Source organism: Athene noctua, chromosome Z, assembly GCF_965140245.1.
Source record: "Athene noctua chromosome Z, bAthNoc1.hap1.1, whole genome shotgun sequence".
Classification (NCBI taxonomy): domain Eukaryota; kingdom Metazoa; phylum Chordata; class Aves; order Strigiformes; family Strigidae; genus Athene; species Athene noctua.
Window position 1 is genome coordinate 44,821,497 of NC_134077.1, and position 21,559 is coordinate 44,843,055.

The 21,559-nt window shown below is 43.2% G+C and overlaps 1 protein-coding gene across 4 annotated transcripts in view; it reads left to right on the forward strand.

The window, feature by feature from the left end:
* The window catches only part of SLC44A1 (solute carrier family 44 member 1), an 80,272-nt gene that overhangs the window by 29,401 nt on the left and 29,312 nt on the right, over positions 1–21,559 (forward strand). For all 4 annotated transcript variants that reach the window (XM_074932524.1, XM_074932521.1, XM_074932523.1 and 1 more), the window contains exon 4: positions 6,589–6,725. In XM_074932524.1, the coding sequence (XP_074788625.1) occupies positions 6,589–6,725 (137 nt within the window). The remainder of the gene's footprint in view (positions 1–6,588; positions 6,726–21,559) is intronic.

Genomic DNA, 21,559 nt, shown 5'->3' on the forward strand with positions numbered 1-21,559 from the left:
TGTTTTATCCCACTGAAAGAGCAGAGCATATGTCTGACCTGGAGCCAGACCTCTCCCCCTTTTTGTTTTTGCAGAAGCGCTTTCAAGGTTTAGTGTGCTCTTTCTATGATGGCTTGTCCCATGGGGGAATGCAGTATACCTGTGATGTGACGTATACTCATGATGCTTGTCTGTTTGAGATGGCATTAGCTATATGGTGGAGATCATGTTTCACTTTCTCTGTAAGTACTCTGGATGATGTCAGTGAAGGATCTCTTCATAAAATATCAAACAAGCTATGCAGATTATCATTAGTTAGGCCCAACAACGGCTGTATCCAATTTATGGCTCCTAACAGTTTCTGTAGATCTTTTAAAGTCTTAACATCAGTTTTAAGTTTAACCTGTTGCAGGACAATAGTCTGTTCACAAATTCTCCAGCCCAGGTACTGCCTGATGATGACATCTGTACCTTTTCAAGTGCTATTTGCAACTCCATTTGAGATAGTGAGTCTTCAGTTAAAGCAAGAGCCTTTTCCGTGATCTCCTGTGTTTCTGCTGCAATAAGGATGTCATCTATATAATGATATATAACAGCCTGGGGGACCTGCATTCTAACAGGGCTCCAAGCCTTTGCGACAAACCCCTGACACATCGTGGTACTATTTGTTATGTCTTATGGTAAAACAACCCAGTGATACTGACTTGCAGGTTCACTAACATTAATACTGGGAGCAGAGAAGGCAAATTTAGGTGCATCATCTGGATGCGAGGGAATGGTAAAAAAAAAAAAATCAATCCTTTAGATCATTCATTACAAGATGCCAGTTTCAGGGAATCATTGTTGGGGAGGGCATTCATTGTTGTAAAGTACCCTTATCCTCCATGGATACTGTGTCAGAGATCATGTAAAAGTCACCGTTTACCACTTCTCTTTAAAATAACAAACATCAGAGAGTTCTAAGGACTGGTGGTAGGTGTGATGTGTCCCGCACTTGATTGTTCCAGAATTAAATCATTAAGGTGGCACAAGTTTTCCTTTGGCAAGGGCCGCTGACCCACACACACAAGTGATTCTATTTTCCAGGTTTGTTTCAGGGTGGGTTGTGCTGCAGTGGTGCTTAAGATAAATTTGATCCAGTTGGAGTTACCCATTGAGCCATACAGTCACGACCCCAAAATGTAATAGGGGTTTCCAATATAAATGGATATTTGCTACCTGGTTTTCTGGGCCCCTTACATGATTGAGATCCTTGCTGAGAATTGTTACAGCATGACTCCAACCCCGAAAAGCATTTGAGTTACCCCAGCTAATAGTCAAGCTGCTCACAGATATTACAATCACATCTGCACCAGTATATAAAATGCCTGTCAGCTTAACAGAATCTTCTGCTTTAGTGAGGGCACATTTTACCAGAGGGCAACCTTGTGTCACTGTCTGAGCTCAGAATATTTGAGAAGTACCTGTTGATCCGAATCCTAAGTCACTGCAGCTTCTCAACATACTATTAGGGGGAGCCACAGTAAAAATAAACAAGCTGAGCAATTTTTGACCTTTTTGTTACTGAACACACGGATCCAGGCCATAATTCTGATTTCCGCTTCATAATCAGCATCTACAACCCCTGTAAGGTTGTAGATGATCTTTTGACAATATTTCTGTCAGGCAGATGGTACAGAGGTGCACTCTCCTCTCAGAGTATGCACCTAAATTCAAGACAACAATGAACACAGAATTACTGCCTCCCACTAGAGGAGGTATTTCACATGTAACAGTTAGCCCAAACAAACAGCGGTACTGATGACCTAGCGGGCGAGCACTAGGGCTCTGCACTAAGCCATGTTCACTCATCCTGCACTACCCCCGCACTGGTACAGAGTCTGCCCTGTGCTTCGTTCCTCCCCGGCCGCTTCCCTTGCGGGTCGGAGAACTCCACGCTCCACAGCTGCAGCTGGGCTGCGTCTCACACACGCAAAACAATCACACAACCACACAAAGAGGCCCCTTACTCTTATTACTGACACAACATAAAATGACAAATACTACAAATATCAAAACACCATTAAGAATATATAAAGTCATTGCTGCATTGACAGTGTCAGCACCTTCTCTGTGAAAAAACTGCAGCTTTTGGCAGTCGGGGGGGGGGGGGGGCACTGCCAGGCTCAGCCGCAGGCGGTCACTCCATGGCAGGAGGGCTTGGGGAGGCCCCAGGCCACCACTGCCAACTCTGCCTCAAGAGTGTGCAAAACCAACTTCCAAGTAGTTGCTAATTCACTGGCATACTGATCCCTTTTGGAAAAATCATCCCACAACCGTTCACCTATTTCAGCCCATTTTGCTGTTTCAAAGGCTGTAGTTTCTGCACCATTTAAGTAACCTTCGCACAGAAGTTTCGTTATAAGTTATCCCTCTCTTAGAGAGTATAAGTTGATCACCTCTCCCGGATGATTTTCTGTCGATCAACTGCTCTCATACCTCCTCAATCATTTTCAAATCTAAGACCTCTCCTTCATTGCCTTGTGGGGTTACTATTACTGGAAACACCACTGGTCCAAGATGTTTAAACTGCCTCTCAATTATTGTATCCCGAATAACTCCTCACCATTGATGTGCTGGATTACCCTTATCACCTGTGCCTCCTAGTGCCCCCCTCCCATTTGAGCCGACAATGGAAGCGGCCCGATTGCCACTGTTTCCCCCTGACCACCCCCCCCCCCCAGCACTGGTGTGAAAAAAGGGATTAATAGCAAGAGGGGGTGGCGGCGGTGCCGTAGGAATAGGCTGAGCCAGTTCCTTCATTCGCATTTCAAGTTGCTCTAGTTTTCTTGTTAGTTCTCGCAACTGTGGATTTTGTAAGCCATAATGATATTGTTCACACATCGCTTGGGGTGACGGAGGCAAGGACAGGGGCGGGGGGAGGCGGGTGCCTTCCTTTGCCAAGGCGGCAGCGGCAGTCCATGCGGGCTCGGGTGAAAGGTGGCAGGAGCGGGGCAGGGCGGGGATTGTTCCTTTGAGCTTGAAAGGGGGACTCACGCAGCAGCGGCGAGTCTGTTGATTTTTGCTCTTGAATTTCCTGCTGCATGGGTGCTGTGTGTGAGGTGTCCCCACCCCTCCCTTTAGGAACTGCCTTGGGGAACAGGGATCCCGCAAATGCCACAACAGTAGTGGAATCCTTAGTGCCAGCGCCTTCCGTTTCTGCTAACAAGGCAGCGGAAGCAGAGGCGATGGTCTGCTGTTCTTCTTTCATCTCTTTCAGAGTCTCTAGGGTCAATCTCCACACGGTGGAGAATTTCCTACAGTCTTTGGAAGCTGAACTAATATTGTCCCACAGTGCCGCGCTGATTTTTTCCCAAGTAACTACTTCAAAGGCTGCACTTGCTGTGGGGATTAGCCCGTACCGTCGAGCCCATGACAGCAACTTCTCCAGGTTCGCCTCATCATAAGATAATCCTCTCACAGAGAGTATATGTTGGAGGAGTTTTCACCACTTCTTGCTTGTCTTTAGTAAGCACAGACCCCATTCCTCCATGGCCGCCACCTCTTCACGGATCTTAAAGTTACAGCGCTCTGTTTTTCACCTTCAGACACCGGGGAAGCGTCTGGATCAGTTTCGACGGGCTTTCCCCCACCTTAGATTGCACGCTGACAGGTCCTCATCGCAGGTGAAGACTTGTGCCAATCTGAGGGTCCCTGTTCAGGCACCAGATGCGGGAGAGATGAACACGCACACGATCAGTGTGATCAAGCAATGCCCGTTTATTAAAGGATACACAGTAATTTATAGACTACCATGAAATACACATGCAGCTACTTCATTGCTGATAGGCTAAAGCTACTTGTCCATGCGCCCTTTTGCCTTCTATGATTGGTCCCGTTGTGGTGTCCACGTGCCATTCTCCTGCTAGGCAAACATCTTGTTTTCCACAGTCCAGCTTCCTTATCTCTTTGCTACACACACAGTTTCTCAGCCCCTTGGCCTTGCAGGTGTTCTTCACAACAGCTACAGCCTGTTGTTACAGTGAGGCCACTCGGTCTGCATCGCTCATAATATGTCCATTGTTTTCCAGCCGTTCCTCCACAACCACAACACCCACAGATACCCCAAATACCAGAACAGACCCTCCACACGTGACACCTCTGCCTGGACCCAAAGCCTTCTAATCATCAGCTGGTACATCTTGGAGTTTGCTGATGCACCAGCAAACATGAGTTACACATGCACTTATCCACTCTGGGGACCATACATATGTTCAGCCCTTGCTGACAGCCAGCACCCCAAAGGCTGTGACCCACAGTCCTGTGGCAGCCACCTATGCTGAGCCCTTCACCTCTATAGCTGCTTTTTTTGGGACACACATTGTTCCTACCCCAGTGGCTGGTAGCCAAGACCCCTCCCTGTCCTAGTCGCTGGCACTAAGGCCCCACTTACTTTGGTAGCTGAGACCACAGGCCTCGGGCACCCAAACCCCTGGTCTGAGTCCAGTTGTTGGCACCAGATCCATCACGCTGGCACTTAGTCCTTGCAGCACTTGCAGCATCCATGCACGTTGGATAGAGACTAGAATTATGCAGAGAGAGAGTTAAGAAAGGATTTAGTAGAAGAATAGAACAAACTGCAATGATCAAGTGTCAGGCTTGGTAAAACCAATGTGCTGACCAACACTGGCTTAAATGCAACTGTTCCCTTTTACACCCCTTTCTGTCTGCCCACCACTTTGTTCCTCTCTGAATGCTGTCCCACACACATTCCCTCAGCTGACACAGTCCCACTGACTGCTCCTGCATCCTGCATCTTTGGGTTTGCATCCTTATCAGTTGCAAAGTCCCTGCCTGCAATTTCTTGATAGCCCATCAATTATTGTGATTGTCTGGGTTTCTGGTTACTGTTTTCATTAACACTAATAGGTCAAGTTTTATGTCTGAGTGTTTCCCTCCTTTTCCTTATCATTACAATTTGGTGAGGTGCTTAGCCAGATAATCTTACTGAAAGATAAGAATTTTCACACTTGCACCGTTTAGTGCCACTGACCAGGTTTGATCCCATCACAGCTTACCTCCCTTACCACGTGTCAGTCAGGTTTGACTCTGTAGATTCTTGTTTGTAACTCCTTTGACCAGATAGTCTCAAAGGAGCAGACATTCTCCTTCCACCTACCCTTTCAGTATGGAATAGCAACTGCAGGAACTTGCCCTTATGAAGAGGAAGCTATAGCAGGAGTGTCCAGTTAACATAAGTGCTGTATGTCTTGGTATCAATTAGTATTTTTTTGAAACAAAGCAAAACTGTGGAATTAGTGGCTTATTGCTCATGTGCAGTTAGTTACTCAGGCTGTGTCTGTGGGACAGAAGTTTTCATGTTTGCGCTTGCTTCTTAGACTTGCATGATCTATGGAGTCCTGAGATGTGTAGTATGTATTAAGTAAAACCACAGAAATAGCACTGGATAATTTTCACAGAGGTGTGGGCAAGGGAAGAGAATGTTTTATGAATACAAGTAGTGTATTACCACATTACAGCTGCTATAGATGACATGGGTTTTAATGGACTTTGTACTAAGTACTAATAATTCTTGTATACTGAGATTGGATAATAGAACAGTCTTTCTGTGGGGGAAAGTTAGATAGCAATTGGTGTATAGACTGAAAGGGTTCAGGCAGGACCTAAATTCTCTCTAGGAACAGAAGGGATTTTTCTTAATTACAGAATGAATTCCAATTGTGAGGACTGCAAAAATAGAAATGTAATTTGTATTGTAGTTTGGTGTTGTTTTCCTAAGATAATGTTAGATAATATGAGCAGAGTATTTCAATGCGTAGTATATCACCAGAATTGTAGGAATTTGAAAGGCTTGTTCAACTTCAGAATAGAAGAACATTCTGCGTCTGTGTTATACCATGAATGGACTATACTGTAGTGTTAGCATTTTGATTAAATGTGTATAGTCAGAAGGTGTCAGCTAGTTTAAAAACATCACACTTTGGGTTTTTAAATGACAGTGACTCATCATGGAAAGTTAGCGAATAGAATCTCTTTAAAATACTGCACTGGAACGTGAGATAGTTCTACTTGACAATATCTGAACAATTTTTATTTCAAAATAAATACTAAAATAATCTGCTCAGTCATATGGACCAGTGGTGCAGAAAATCAATCTAAGCCAAAAAGCTGTTCTTAATTACTGGTATTATGTGTATTCATTAAAACAGCCACAGGCTTTCTGCAGCATAAGTATAATCTTAAGGAGTCTTTTTGGAAAAAGCTGGAAATCTTGAAGTCAAGTTTAATTTTGGAGTGAAGCTTTGTTTGTGAATATTTAGATGTATCAGTGAAGAGGCATGGTAGAAGTGCTGCTGGTTTTAAGAACATCACCATTTGAATGGACTTGAATCTCGTAAACATCCTTTCTCTCATCCAGAAGTATATAAATATCCATATATTTGTGGTGTATATGTTGTTTGACCCACACAATTATGATCATTCAGAATTTCCTGTGTTTCTGGATGGACTGAAGGTTAGTCTTGGCTGAATCCTGTAGTTTGAAATTAAATTTATTTTGTTCAGTATAACAATTAAAATAGAAGGAATTTACCTTTTTTTCTTCCCTAGGTATGTGTTCTTCTTGGATCCATGCAACATTGATCTAGTACATCAGAGAATAAAGTCTCTTGCTTTGTGTGTATCAGCTTGCCCAAGGAAAGAACTAAAAACTCTGGCTGATATTCAGAAATTTGCAGAAACTAATGGTATGTAAAAAACATGTTGGTTTTTTTTCATGGACCAGATGTTTTCATAGGATTAAAAAGAGGCTTGTGTATTAGCTGAACTAAAAATGAAGATTGTGTTAAGAAACTTCAATGGAAATAAGGTGATATTAAGGTAAAATTTTACTAGATCTTACAGTATTTATATACTTCTATCATGTTTTGGACAGTTTTGAAAGCTCACTGTTAAAACAGGAGTTCAAAGTATTACAAGGGAATGTCTGACTGTAGGGTACGTTGTCAACTCCTGTGGAATTGTTCTGACATTGATGCTCAAGAGTAATGTTGAAGTCTCCTTGTGTATATGGGATTAGTCAGAGAAATACTGCTACTGAATGGCACTTACTGCACAGCATATGACTGTGGATGTGGAACTATTCCTGATTTCATTCAGTGCTACAGTGTAATTCCTGTGGTTTTTTTGTTTTCTTTCACTTTCGTTTTTTAAAGAAGTGTAAAGGAAACTAACTGTATTAACAGATGAAATATTGTACCCCATCTCTCCGAAGAATGGTACTTTTTCTCAGTAGTCATCATACTGATATTACTAGCTCAGTTCATACTTCAACAATGTATGGAATAAAATCTAAGAGAGGTAACCAACTTTTGGGCCTCCCAAAAGAAAGTAAAGATAAAAACTTAATTTGAGGAAATTTCAGAGCTCTTCAGCTATTCAAGTGGGAGTGTTTTGCCTTAAACTTTCCTACTTACTCTTTGAACATGTTGTGGTAAGATTTCTTTGCAATATATTTGGCTAATGATGAGTCAGTCTGGGTGACCAAGTTCAGAGGAGTGAAACTGATTATTTTTCATAGAAGGAAGTGAAATATTGATTTCTGTTCTGGTACAGGTTATGTGACTACTTCTTGTTTGAAAGCAGAGTGAGTTGAAGTAGTCCTAGGATACTGTTAGTGCCCTTGGGTCTCCCACTGCATTGTGTCCAATTACCTGGGTGTCTGACAGCTTGAATCGGGGAGCAGAACTATCATGTGGCATTACAGAATGTGTGGAGGTGCACGAACAGCTGTGCCAGGGCAGTGCAGTGGGTGGTCTTAAGAATGGGAACGTCCTCATGTGATCTGTGCACTGCTGTCAAATACAAATCCACAGTGAAACTAACTGATACCTGCGGTTTTACTCTTTACCCCTTATCTGAGTGTGCTGTGTTTTTCTTAACTAATGCAGGCCAGTTATTTGTTGGTGTGAAGTAAAGGTCACTAGTAGTGGAGTTTAAGTACCTCTTGAAATAATGAAATGTAGCCATGCCTTGTTTTATCACAAACATTGTTTCTATAAGTCAGGGCTCTTACTAACTGTGTCTGAAATATGTTCAGTATAATCGTCTTTTAAAGTACACCAGAAACCACTCTTCCTAAAAAATGGTGTGCCATGTCCTTATGATTCTCCATTCTTACTGTATCTCCCTTAATGCATTAGGTTTTAAAACCTAAAGATAAAAGATTTTTTTAAAAAAAACTTATATCACAGCCAGTTGTTTCAGTTTATGGAAGCTTGGTTAAAAGTGTGAAACCTGATGTTACAGCAGAACAGAATCATCAGTGAGTTCAATTCTTAATTTTCATTATATGATACTGGGTTACCAAAACCAGGTGCTAAACTAAACTGAGCTTTCCTTTTGTAGATGAACTCTGTGCAAGACTGGAATCGCACAGTTCAGATAAATATTGTCATCCTCATGGTTGTGTTTCTGCTTAAATGTTCACCAAACTCTGCCTGTTCCAAAAAGTGATGGTTTGGAGCAAATGAACAGATTAAGTATTGATCACCTTAAATGTTGCGTATGTATAGTAAAAGTTCAAGCATGATTCAATGTTGTAATAGACAACGAACAGTGATTTAGTACCAAGTCTAAGTAGACAAAAACAAAACTCAGTAAACAGAATAATTTTTCTGAGAGCCACTTTGTAACTATGATAGTAGGTTTAAATTAATTACTACTAGGATTGTATTTGGCAGTCTCTTTCAAGGGACCATAGGCTCCACTGTAAAAAGGACAAAAAGAAATCGAAGGACTGTGAACATGGCTGCAGAGAGGCTAATTGCAGTTTCTACGTTTGTGATATTACCTAGCTAGAATTTAGAGTCCAGCTGTGAAGTTCTGAAGAAGGAGTGCAAGACATGCGTGTTTGGTTTCTTGTGATAATCAGTGCTGAATTTTCCCAGGCTTGAAACTTCTAACACACAACAAGAAAACTACCTTAATGTTTTAAATATATGGGTAGAGAATGCAGGCAACTCTTAATTTTGTTCTGCTGAGCCTTTCTGAAAGCTTTAACCCTTCCTGCAACCTGAAAATAGCAGCTGTGCTGGATGTAGGCTCTGTGAAGGTTGTCGCATGTATGTTTGAAGAGCTAGTCATTTTCACCTAGCTCACATCATCCTTGAAATCACTTACTTGTCCATGCACTTTGGAATTCTTTCATAAATTACGGTTTAAGAACCTTTCTATCCCCCAAAAAACATCTGCTGTGCCTCAGTCCATCAAGAGGTGGTATGGTAAGTTCAAATACAGAGTTTTTTTTATCTGAATGCCTTTATTAAAGGATGTAGCATAGCAAAACATACTATAGCATCCTTTTATTGATTGATGATTTTATCAATGCCGGGTATGATCTTCCAGCTAGCTTAGCATTTATGGTATCTTTCCCAAAGTGGGATGGGCACTTACTTGTCTGTATACAACATGACAGAACTGCAGCCCCCTAAGGTTCAGAGCAATTATGGCAGGGCTCTTATTTATTGTGCAGTACACTTTGCGTTCTGTAAGCAAGGTTATAAATAATTATTTAGGGCAGAGAAAAATGCTTGCTTGAGGCAAGATCATTTCACAACAAAGAGGCCTTTTGGCTTCCTGAATCAGTGATGCACTTGCTATTCTGATGTAATTTGGAAAAAGAAGCTGATTTGGTGAATAATGCTGCACCATTTCAGGACAGTAACTTCACTCTTGCCTCCACCCCACTAGCTGTCCCACAGTCAGGTCCTGCGTTTGCGGTACCTTCCCATCTAAGAAGAGTCCATCCTTCACAAAGCCTTGCTAATTTTAGGAAAACAAGAAAGTGTGCACCTTTAACCTGTTCAGAATAACTGACGCCCAGAACACCAGCATCCAGTTGGGTCTTTTTAAAAGAGGAGGCAAAAGGGAAGGAAAAAGCTGTGCAGTTGACCACTCAGATCTTCAGCCTATGCAAAGGTGCAAGTTGTAAAGTACAAGAATGTTCTGGAGCAGCTCTTGGAGGTGATGCAGAAGGGTGCTATGTAGGCTGAGAACATGTTCTACTGCTGTTCTCACACAGCCATGCTGATACTTGAGCTTGCAGAGACGCAGATTTGGACACAAGCGAGAGAATGTTATATCTTGTGAACCGGCTGCTACTGGTCTCCCCAGGATTTTCTCACCCAGCAGAATGTCTCAGGCAGGGACTACTTAGGATTCAATGATTTCGTTGGTCTTGGCACTTAAAAAATAATGCATTTTGAGTAATGAGACTGAAAGATGTTTTCTCTGGAGAGCTGATTGATGCTTCAAAACTTAATATCCATGAAGTATTGCAGTGCTCTTTTCAAAGACTTGCCAAAGCATTTTGAAATATCTTTGAAGATAATTCATATAGGACTGCCAAATGAATAATGAAATGTTATTGTTAAAAACACTAAACAGGTGGCCATAACTGCTGTCATGTTTAATTCAGTGATAACTATACTGACTGGTCATTATGGGAATTAATATTCCTGTCATGTAAATGACTGGATGCCAGTTTAGGAACCTAAAATTAAATTGCTATTTTATAGTGTGTTGACACATGTCTCAGTTGTCAGAATTCTGTAGCTAGGTGTCCTGGTTTGAGTGAGTGGCGGGTGGTTTTGGTAGCAGGGGAGGAAGCTGCAGCAGTGGCCCCCTCTGAGAAGCTTCTCAAAGCTCCCCCGACTCCAAGTCTGACCTACCTCTGCACCAAGGCCAGGCCAATTAGCTGCGCCTCTGCAGTAACGTATTTAAGAAGGGGAACCTTGGAGGAGTGGTGGGAGTTGCGAGGAGAGTATCTGTGTGAACACCAGTGTCAACAGAAGAAAGGAGGAGAAGGGGGAGGTGCACTGGAGCAGAGACTGCCCTGTATCCCATGGTGAGACAACAGGGCCGCCCCCCGCCACCCATGGAGGTCTGTGGTGAAACAGATGCCGATTTGTGGCCGGTTAGGGGGGCCCATGCTGACCCAGGTGACTGCGCCTGAAGAAGGCTGGGACCCCATGGGAAGAAGGCTGGGACCCCATGGGAAGAAGGCCCCAGCGTTGCTGTTTGGCACTGGGAGGATTTCAACACGTGGGGGTGACCCAGACGCCTGTGGGAGTGACTCATGTCGGAGAGAGTTTGCAGAGGACTGTCCCCTGTGAGAAGGGAGCACGCTAGAAAGGGGAGGAATGCCAGAACTTCCCCCTGCTCTGAGGTGAAAGAAGCGGCAGGACTGACTGCACCCCTCATCCCCTGACCCCTGAGCTGCTGGGCAGAAGGAGGTAGAGATACTGAGAACAAAGCTGAGCTCGGGAAGAAGGAAGAGGGGGGAAGGTGTTTTCAACATGTGGTAATGCTTCTTATGGCCCTGCTCTGTTAAGTGGTGTTGTTAGTGTCTGCATTAAATTTACGTTCTTTTTTCCTTCCCCTAACAACCCTGCCTTTTGCCTGTGCCTTAAAGGATGATATCCTCCCTCCCTGCCCTTATCTCAGTTTCCTGGGTCTTTTGTTTTCCTGCTTCTCAGTGCTGGGGGGGAAGCGGGGAGTGAGCAGTGTCTTTTTTTATTTTCCCCTTAGCACTGGGGGGAAGGAGGGAGTGAGTGGCTGCATGGTGCTCAGTTTCTTTCTGAGCTCAAACCACGACACTAGGCCAGGCTAGTTGAGGTCCAGGTAGATTTAGAGCCAGAGATAAAACTACATTAAATCTGCTTTGGAGACTGCCCTGAAAGAAATCAATAAAGGAAAACAGTCTGGGTAAGTCAGAGCAGATCATCTCTCTGATGAGAGGAACTCTGTTGGGAGGAACCATAGGGGAAACAAAGATTTTTCTTGTGTCTGACGACAATGACGTCTTCATGTGTAGTAGTCAGAGTATGTCTCTGTAGCTACTGTTGGTAATTGCCTTAGAAACAGCAGTTACATTCATTGCTAGCAGTTTCTGATGTCTGTCTTCCGTTCCCACTCTCCACACACACTTTGGTTTTGGTGAAAGTGTGCTTAAGTTAAAACTTAATCATTTGCTCATGATTTTCCTGAAGACTGCTGTACCATATTAGTTACAGACACCTTATGGTTGAAGAGTTTCTGCACCACTAGGTTGTTGAGAACCTGAGTGTGTTCATTTTGATGTCATTTTTTGAATGACTGGAATAAAAGTATGATATGACTGGTTTTCAGATACAGAATAATCTGCTGCTACTTTACCTTGTTACCAGAACTTCCCATCAGGGTTGTCCTGTGTTGGAAATGTATCCTCTAGTCAGAATGAAATAATTTTCACAACAGAAAGTGGCTGCATGTGGAGTCCTCCAGTAGTACTGTGTTGTGTTACTGATTACATTAATAAACCATTAGGAAAGGGGGAGGAACAGTGAGGTAATAGATCTTCCTGTGGCTACTGAATTATTTAGAATTACATGTAAAGAATCTGATATCAATTGCAGTGGAATAAAATGTCAAATGGAAAGGTATGCCTGCAGAATGAAGGAGTGGGAAACAATCACTTACGGATTTACCATTTTACTTTAAAATGTTTATTGCTACTTGGGATAGAGATTGTGAAGCTACTGAGTAGGGAGAGGATTAGATGGAGGCACAGCATTGTCCAAAAGTGTAATGTTTATTAATTGTGAAGAGAAAAAAATAGGAACTGCATTTTCTGTAAACTCACACTCTGTTGGCATCATAAAGGCTATGTTCTGGTCCTTCCTTAACAAGTGTTTTCTTAATTTTTTAAAAAATTATACACGTATACATACATGTATATTCCCAGTATGTATACACATACTGAGAAGGGAAACAAGGATGATCGCAAGAAAAGATAACTGACTCTTCTGCCTGGAAAAGAGAAAACTATTAGGAATAGTAGGGTCATTAAAAGTGGGAATAGCTTAGGGAACGTTAAAAAAAATATTATTCCTTGATCTTACAACCTGAGTAATATGGAACTAAAGGTCAAAAATATAATTACTAGCCATCATAGAGCCAGATATTTCCACACAAATTCAGGTTAATTTACAAAATTTATTGCCATGAGGATATTTTAGATACCAAAAGCTAAACTGTTAAAAAAGTGTTTAGATATTTAATAGGATGCTAGTACTCAAGGATATCCTTGAGTTATAAGTGGTGGAGAGCTAAAAGATACAGTAGAGGAAAGATCTGCTACTGGTCCAGGTGAATTCTGAATTTGATTCCAGAGTAGCTGATTTTATTTAACAGTGGAAGAAATTTGAGTAGAGGAATAGGTAAATTAATATTTGTTTTCAACTTTCTGTACTGTTCATAAGATTGAGCGATAGAAAAGAGAATAGTCTGGAGTTTTTAATTACAACTCAGAATAGATATATATGAATTCTGGATAAAAATCTCTAGGATTTTTATTGTGGGGTTTTTTTATGTATGTTTAGTTGTAATAGCAACTGCTTATGTATCTCAGTAATTCTCTTTCTGGTCTTCAATCCTGGAGACATTTCAACCTCTAAGTAATGGGGTTTTGTGTTGGATTTTTCTTGGAACATTCTCACAGGCACTGGAGAATGCTTACTTTCACTTCAGTCCCTCGTTTATTTACAAAAGCAAGCTTTAATTTCTCCTGCCCTCTGGTTCTTACTCTTTCAAAGAAGTGATGGTATGTCTCTCTGCAACAACTAGAAATTTAGATATATGTAGTCTGTCCTTTCCTTCCTTTAAAACACACACTGTGCTTCTGGAAGGTACCAGTGCATATATTTAGAGAATGAAGCTTAATTTCTTCACAGAGAACAAATCTGTCATATTAATCTGAGAATTCGTAACTGTAAAGTGGTCTGTGCCTTCTTACTCATCTCAAGGCATAATGTTTTTCTAGGCTCTACTGGGGCCCAAAAATTAGATTTAGGTGTTAAGGTTCAACTCTATCCTTGTTTGGCTTTCTGCCTCTATTCCCACACCATTTGCAAAAAGCTGCAATGTTTAGGTGTGTTTGTGCAGTCCTCTGATGCCTCCACATTAACTGCAACTTCAGGCTGTATTCAAATCTATTGCTAAGAAGTGGAGTTCTTGATTTCTCACTCATTTCCAGCTCTGATGCTGATCTGCGCACAGCTAAATGCTACTTCATTCCTAAATGTAGCATCAAATGTGAACTTGTCTGTTTCTGGAATGGTTTTGTTGTTCTAAGCAAATAGGAAATTTATACAAGTCTAAACTTTATGTGTTCTTAGTGCTTGTGCTCTGAGTATTGTTGCAGATGGACTGTAATGAATCAAAGAAATTCATTCAACAGCCAGAATCCAATGTAACTGTTAAGCAGATATTCATTATTAGCAGTGCTGGGGTCATCCTCGGGATTCTCCACTGTAAGGGCTCCCAAGAACTAGCAAGGGACATCAGTTTACATACACACAAACCATACGTATTCATTAGATTTCCTAGAAAGGGGTGTCTTATGATGGCGAGTTCCTGGAATTCATAGTACAAGCACGCATAGTGAAAATAGGGTGAGGGTCTTAGGTAGTCAAGGGAAGAAGTAAGTAGTCATCATCACAGTGTTTGCTAGTTCACCCTCTTCCTAGACCATGCGCTATGAAGTAAAGTCCAGGTGTCTCCCTCCTAAATCAGCAAAATCAGTTTCCCGATAATAGGGTCTCTATGTCTCTTTGTTAGAGCCCCCCCTTATCTCATTCTAGGAGTTGCCCAAGTGTCCACTGAAGGCCTTGAGTGTGCTATGAGTGATTTATGTAGGGAGCTTAATGAATATTTTAATCTTATCTAAACAGACAAAGAGACCTAAGAAATGGTTGAGAAGTCAGGAGTCCTTGAGAAACAAATGAAGCAAAACACAAGCAAAACTATGAAGCAAAGCACAAGCAAAGCTTTTAGACATCACATTACAATTTAGTCTTAATGATTGTTAGAAATTAATTTGTTTGAGCCCTTTCATTCCCTTTTAGTAATTACAGTTATCAGACGTAGCAGATAAAGAAGAAGAAAGTCTGGTCAGCATCAGTGATGACTGATGGCCTGAATCTTCTTCTACTTGACAGGAGTTTGTGAAGAGAGGGTCTTGTTATTACTCCCCATTGGCATGCTTTTTCTGAGGTCATGCAGCATTGTACTCTGTTACTTGCAGAAGTCAGCAATGGATAGTAACTTACTACCTCTGTGAAAGTAGTACTTGGCATCCTTCCTGTTCTGTGATTTTTGGCTGTGGAATTTGCAGCAGAATTCCCTACAGATACATGAGACAGTGTCTTAAGCTTCCACTTTTGTACGCCATGTTGCTAGTCCATAATATGCTAATATTGGTAGTGTACCAAGTTATCCCATTGTGTGAAACTTTGGACTGATAATGTGGTTCAGATTAACAGTTTAGAGCTGATAGAGTCTGAGAGATGGATTTGAGGCAAGCTCTGGAGTGAGAATAGTAGAAAAGTGTTAAGAATTTCAGCCTTGTGAGAGACTGGGAGCCTTGTCCTTCTTGAATACCAGTGAATTCCTCCTTGGTCAATATCCAGCTGTCAATATCTAGCTTGTATTGCATGGGTTGGTCAAGCATAATCATGTGTGAGTCATGTATTCATAATGTCAGCAATGTTTTAACTGGTGACACTTACTCATAAAACACCCAGAACTCAAGAGGAATTAGCACTGGACTGAAAGTACAGAGGCCAGTAGTTGTGATTTAAACAGTCTCCTGATAACATTTCTGTACACTCTGTCTCTGATTACCTGTAGTTTGATTCCTGTTTTGGAGGACTTATGTTACTGATGGGCTAATAAGATGTTGCTTGAGAAGGAGAGAGAATGCTTAAAATGGAATAAGATGTTGAGTTTTTTCACTGTAATCTCTGCTTCATCATATGGTCAGTTATGTCACGTGTACAATACATGCGTACTGTCAGTCAGACTCAGAACAGTGAGACCATACATGGAAGATCATATAAATTTCTTCTTCAAAACTGTGGCTTCTAGTTTCTCAGGCTGTGCTTTGCCATGTACCTGTGGAAAGAGGTATGTGGAGCTGCTTGGAGCTATGCCTAACTTAAGCAGAATGTATTCCTCATTTTCTGAAGTGACTGTTCTGCTCCTGGTGCTGAAGCTATCCCAGGTATCACAGAATCATTCAGGTTGGGAAAGACCCTTGGGATCATTGAGTCCAGCCATCAGCCCTACTCTACAAGTTTTCCCCTACACCATATCCCCCAACATCTCATCTAAACGACCCTTAAACACATCCAGGGATGGGGACTCCACCACCTCCCTGGGCAGCCTATTCCACTGTCTGACCACTCCTTCTGTGAAAAACTTTTTCCTAATGCCCAGTCTGAACCTCTCCTGTTGCAGTTTAAAGCCATTCCCTCTTGTTCTGTCACTAAGCACCTGTGAGAAGAGACCAGCACCAACCTCTCTACAGCGTCCTTTCAGGTAGCTGTAGAGAGTGATGAGGTCTCCCCTCAGCCTTCTCCTCCTCAAGCTAAACAGTCCCAGCTCCTTCAGTCACACCTCATAGGATTTGTTCTCCAGGCCCTTCACCAGCTCCGTTGCCCTCCTCTGCACTCACTCCAGCACCTCAATATCTCTCTCATGCTGAGGTGCCCAAAACTGGACACAATACTCCAAGTGTGGCCTCACCAGTTGTTACGGATGCTCTCAGATAAACAACCGACCACCAAAAATAAAAAAAATTATTATTAACACAATTAACTAGCTCTCCATAAATTATAGGTTCAGATGTCTGTTAGAGGAAGACAGCACAGATTTCCAAGGTTTAACGGCAACCTGCAACGCTTTACAAAGAGCTCTATGGGATTTAATGGCAACCCAAAATGCTGAACAAAGCCCCACCCGCTAGGGTTTAACGACAACCCAAAACGCTTTATAACTCACCTGACAAGTGAGGACTCTCAACCTCGAGGACCTGCTCAGGGCAGCGTCCCGACCCACGGTCCCTCAAGGAGTTTCCTTGGGCAGTGTCCTGACCCAAGGGGAGAGTCCTCGACCGCAGCGTGCTGCTCCAGGGGACTCCATTTATACCCAGGACGAATCTGATCTGTCGTCAATAGTGGCTCCCATTGGCCAAAAGCCCCAATTGCCATGAGGCCCTGAGAACAAAGGCAGCCCCGGGCTACTACACTTCAGCAGTCAAGACGCTCTGCTTTCACTGGGCGGATGCACCTGCCACACCAGTGCAGAGTACAGGGGGACTGTCACCTCCCTACTTCTGCTCGTCACACTATTTCTAATACAAGCCAGGATGCCGTTGGCTTTCTTGCCCACCCGGGCACACTGCTGGCTCGTGTTCAGCTGCTTGTCAGTTAGAACCCCCAGATCCTTCTCTCCCAGACAGCTCCAGCCACACCTCCCCAGGCCTGTAGCTATGCAGGGGGCTGTTGTGGCCCAAGTGCAGGACCTGGCACTTGGCCTTGTTGAACCTCATCCTGCTGATGTTGGCCCACTGATCCAATCTATCCAAGTCTCTCTGCAGAGCCTCCCTATCCTCATGCAGATCGACACTCCTGCTTAACTCGGTGTCATCTGTGAACTTACTGATGATACACTCTGTGTCCTTATCAAGATCATCAATAAAGATGTTGAACAGAAATGGTCCCAACACCAAGCCCTGAGGTCACCACTTGTGACCAGCCACCAGCTGGATTTAGCTCCACTGACCACCACTCTCTGGGACCATCCAGCCAGCCAGTGCTTGACCCAGCAGACCGTTCACTCAGGCGAATGAGAATTCTATGGGGAACTGTGTCAAATGCTTTTAGAAAATCCAGGTAGACAATATCCACAGCTTTTCCTTCGTCCAGTAGTTGGGTAATCTTGTCATAGAAGGAGATCTGGTTTGTCAGTAGGACCTGCCTTTCATAACGCCATGCTGACTAGGCCTGATCCCCTGGTTGTGCATTATATGACTTGTAATGGCACTCGAGATGACCTGCTCCATGACCTTCCCTGGCACTGGGGTCAGACTGACAGGTCTATAGTTTCCTGGATCCTCCTTTCTGACTCTGTTGTAGATGGGTGTTATATTTGCTACCCTCCATCCAATGGGACCTCCCCAGTTAGCCATGACTTCAGGTAAATCATGGACAGCAGCTTGGCGAGCACATCTGCCAACTCTTTCAGCACCCTTGGGTGTAACCCATCTGGTCCCACAGACCTGTGTGCATCCAGGTGGTGTAGCAGGTCTCTGACCACCTCCTCTTCAACTGTGCTGACCTCAGTCTGCTTCCCCTCCCCATGTCCCAGCTCATGAGGCTGGGTGTGCAGGGAACAGCCAGTTCCACTGCTAAAGACTGAGGCAATGTAGGCGTTGAGCACCTCAGCCTTTTCCTCATCCTTTGTCACCATGTTTCCCTCTGCATCCAGTAAAGGAGGGAGATTTTCCCTAATCCTCCTTTTGCCGTTAATGTATTTATACAAACATTTTTTTATTAACAGCTGTAGCCAGGTTGAGCTCTAACTGCTTTCATTGGAGTGTTTCATACCATGTGATGTCATGCCCGGGTGGGCGCTCTCTCTCTCTCTCTCTCTCTCTCTCTCTCTCTCTCACATGCTGTCTGCTTGGGCAGTATTGTTGTGGAGGGGAAGTCACCGTGCTTGGTAAGCCACTGCTGCATTTTACCTGTTTTCTTTTTGAACTCGCTATTGTTACTGTTGTTCTTTTGTTATATTTAGTAAATTCCTTCTTTTTACTCAACCCACAAATTCTCTTCTTTTGTCCCTCCCTTATTTCACCAGAGAGGGGTGGGGGAGGTGAACGGCCGGCCAAGTGGCATCTGGCTGCTGGCTGAGTTCAAACCTCCACACCTGCATAGCTTCACTACATCTTTATATATAGTCTTCATGAGAGACCTTCCCCCTCTTCCAAAGGCAATAGATTCTCCTTTTGTTCTTGAGATCCAGCCAAAGGTCCCTGTTTAGCCAGGCCGGTCTCCTTCCCCACCTGCTTGTTTTTCGGCACGTGGGAACAGCCTGCTCCTGTCCCTGTAAGACTTCTCTCCTGAAGTATGTCCAGCCTTCCGGGACTCCTATTTCCTTCAGGGCAGCCTCCCAAGGGATTTTGTTAATCAGCCTTTTGAACAGGTCAAAGTTAGTCCAAGGTGACAGTTTTACTAACCCCTCTCTTTGTCTCTCCAAGGATCGAAAACTTAATCATCTCACGATCACTGCACCCTAGATGGCCTCCAACGTTTACTTCCCCCACAAGCTCTTCCCTGTTCACAAGAAGCAGGTCCAGGAGGCACCTTCCCTGCGTGGCTCACTCACCAGCTGTGTGAGGCAGTTATCTTCCACACATTCCAGGAACCTCCTGGATTGTTCCCTCTCTGCTGTGTTGCGATCCCAGCAGATACCTGGGAGGTTGAAGTCCCCCACAAGAACAAGTGACCGCGACATTTCTCCCAACTGTTCGTAGAAAGCTTCATCCACCTCACTGCTTTGGTTGGGAGGTCTATAGCAGACTCCCACAGCAAGATCTGCTTTATTGGCCCTTAACCTAATCGAAACACTCTCAACCCTGTTATCACTTGATTTCTGAGCTGTCATAGCATTCTCTAACACACAAGGCCACTCCACCACCTCTCCTTCCCTGTCTATCCCCCCTGAAGAGCTTGTAGCCATCAATTGCAGCACTCCAGTCATGTAAGGGATCCCACCATGTTTCTGTTATAGCTACTCTGTCATAGTTCTCATGCTGCATCATGCTTTCAAGCTCCCCCTGTTTGTTGCTCATACTGCATACATTGCTATACATGCACTTGAGATGAGCTCATGAATCCCAACACCTTTTTGTGAGTGTGGGCCCCATTTCCTACCAGACCCTTCTCAGGTGCTACCACAGTTTTAAGTTTGATTACTCAAGCACATATTTGGCTTGTAAAACTCTCCTTTACAGTACTAGAGAAGTTGGAAGGTTTTCAAAATAAAAGAAATTGGAAAAGTAAAAATTTATTCTGCCTAATTATTGTAGGACAGACAGACAAATAAATCTCATGGGCATTATTTCAGCTATCAGACTGATAGTTTCTTTAGATGCAGGGTGCATAATGTCCCGTCTCACAAGCTCCTTGAAAATATTTTTCTGCTTGTCTGGGAGTCTGAAGAAGCACGCAGTGTGTCATAGGCAGCTGAAGGGAAAAGCTCCAAAGAAGCCCCAAGAGTAGTTCCCCAGGCAAGAGGTGATAATGGCAGCCAGAGTTGTCCACTGCATGACAGGAGGGAACTTGCCGTTGGGTTCCAGAGAGACTGGCAAGATGTTTCCAGTTTCCTCCACAGCTAGGGGTTTGTTGTGTTACCCTAGTCTACAAGTCCTACTTGTATGGCTTGTGACCTGTGAGCAAATCAGGATCTAGCTTTTCCTTTTCCTTGGGTTACATTTGTGATCCAAACAGAAGGTCTTCAGATACACATTTGTGCAGAGAGACTTTAAACCTCGTACCCTGGTCATAGCAAATCCTACCCTTTTTCTCTAGACTTCTAGACTGCTAGAAGTCACAAGGGAGTATGGGCAGCCACAGATCAGCCATGTCCCTTAGGCTTATTTGGGTGCGGAGGGCTCTACATAAGATACTTAAACTGTAAAGTGATAAGGAAAGCAATAAGGTCTCCCCTCATCCTCCTTTTCTCCAGGCTAAACAACTCCAGTTGCCTCAGCTGCAGCTCCCAGGACTTGTTCTCTAGACCCTTCACTAGCTTTGTTGCCCGTCTTTGGACATGCTCCAAACACCTCAATGTCTTTCTTGTAGTGAGGGACCCAAAACTGAAAACAGTATTTGGGGTGTGGCCTTACCAGTGCCGAGGACAGGGGATATCACTTCCCTAGTCCTGCTGGCCACACTATCTCAGATGCTGTTGGCCTTCTTGGCCATTGGGGCCCACAGCCGGCTCATATACAGCTGGCTGTCAGCCATCTTTATAATTTAGCTTTTGGGATATATTCAAAGCAAAATAATGTAAATATTTGCAGTTTTCTTTTTCGCTCTGTTTTTAAGATAAACATGTGACTATTGCTGCTCATCCATCAAATTCTGGAGTTTCTTGTAAATGCACTTGATGCAGAAGTTTTCATATCTGTAAGAATAGATTAAAATTTTTTGCAGCAGTACAGAGTGTATCATCCAAAAAGAATAATAATTACTTTTACATACCGTGTTTACAACTACAATATAAGGAAGGTAGTTTCTGTCTGATGTCTGTTTATCTGATGCCATTTTCCACGTAACCAAGTAGAGGCATAAGGATTCGTATAAACAGCATAACTGATAATGGAGTTCAGATGTTTGACCTGATACTTTATCTTTGCAGGAAATCAAACTTTCTTCAGTGGTGTATTTGGTGTGTTGGACCTGCTCCCAAAAAACTAATTGGTAAAAGTGGTATTTAAGTAGTGTTGTAGAGACTGCATGGGATAGCCTGCTGAGGTGCTCTCTGTCTTCTCTTTCAGTCTGTAAACAGAAGATGTCTCTTCATAGAGGTAGCATTGTAACAATGGTTTTCAGCAAATAATCCTTTTGTTTGGTGTCATGCAGGCCAAGATAAGGTTGTTTGTTTAATTTGGGTAAAAATCTGTGTGTATTAT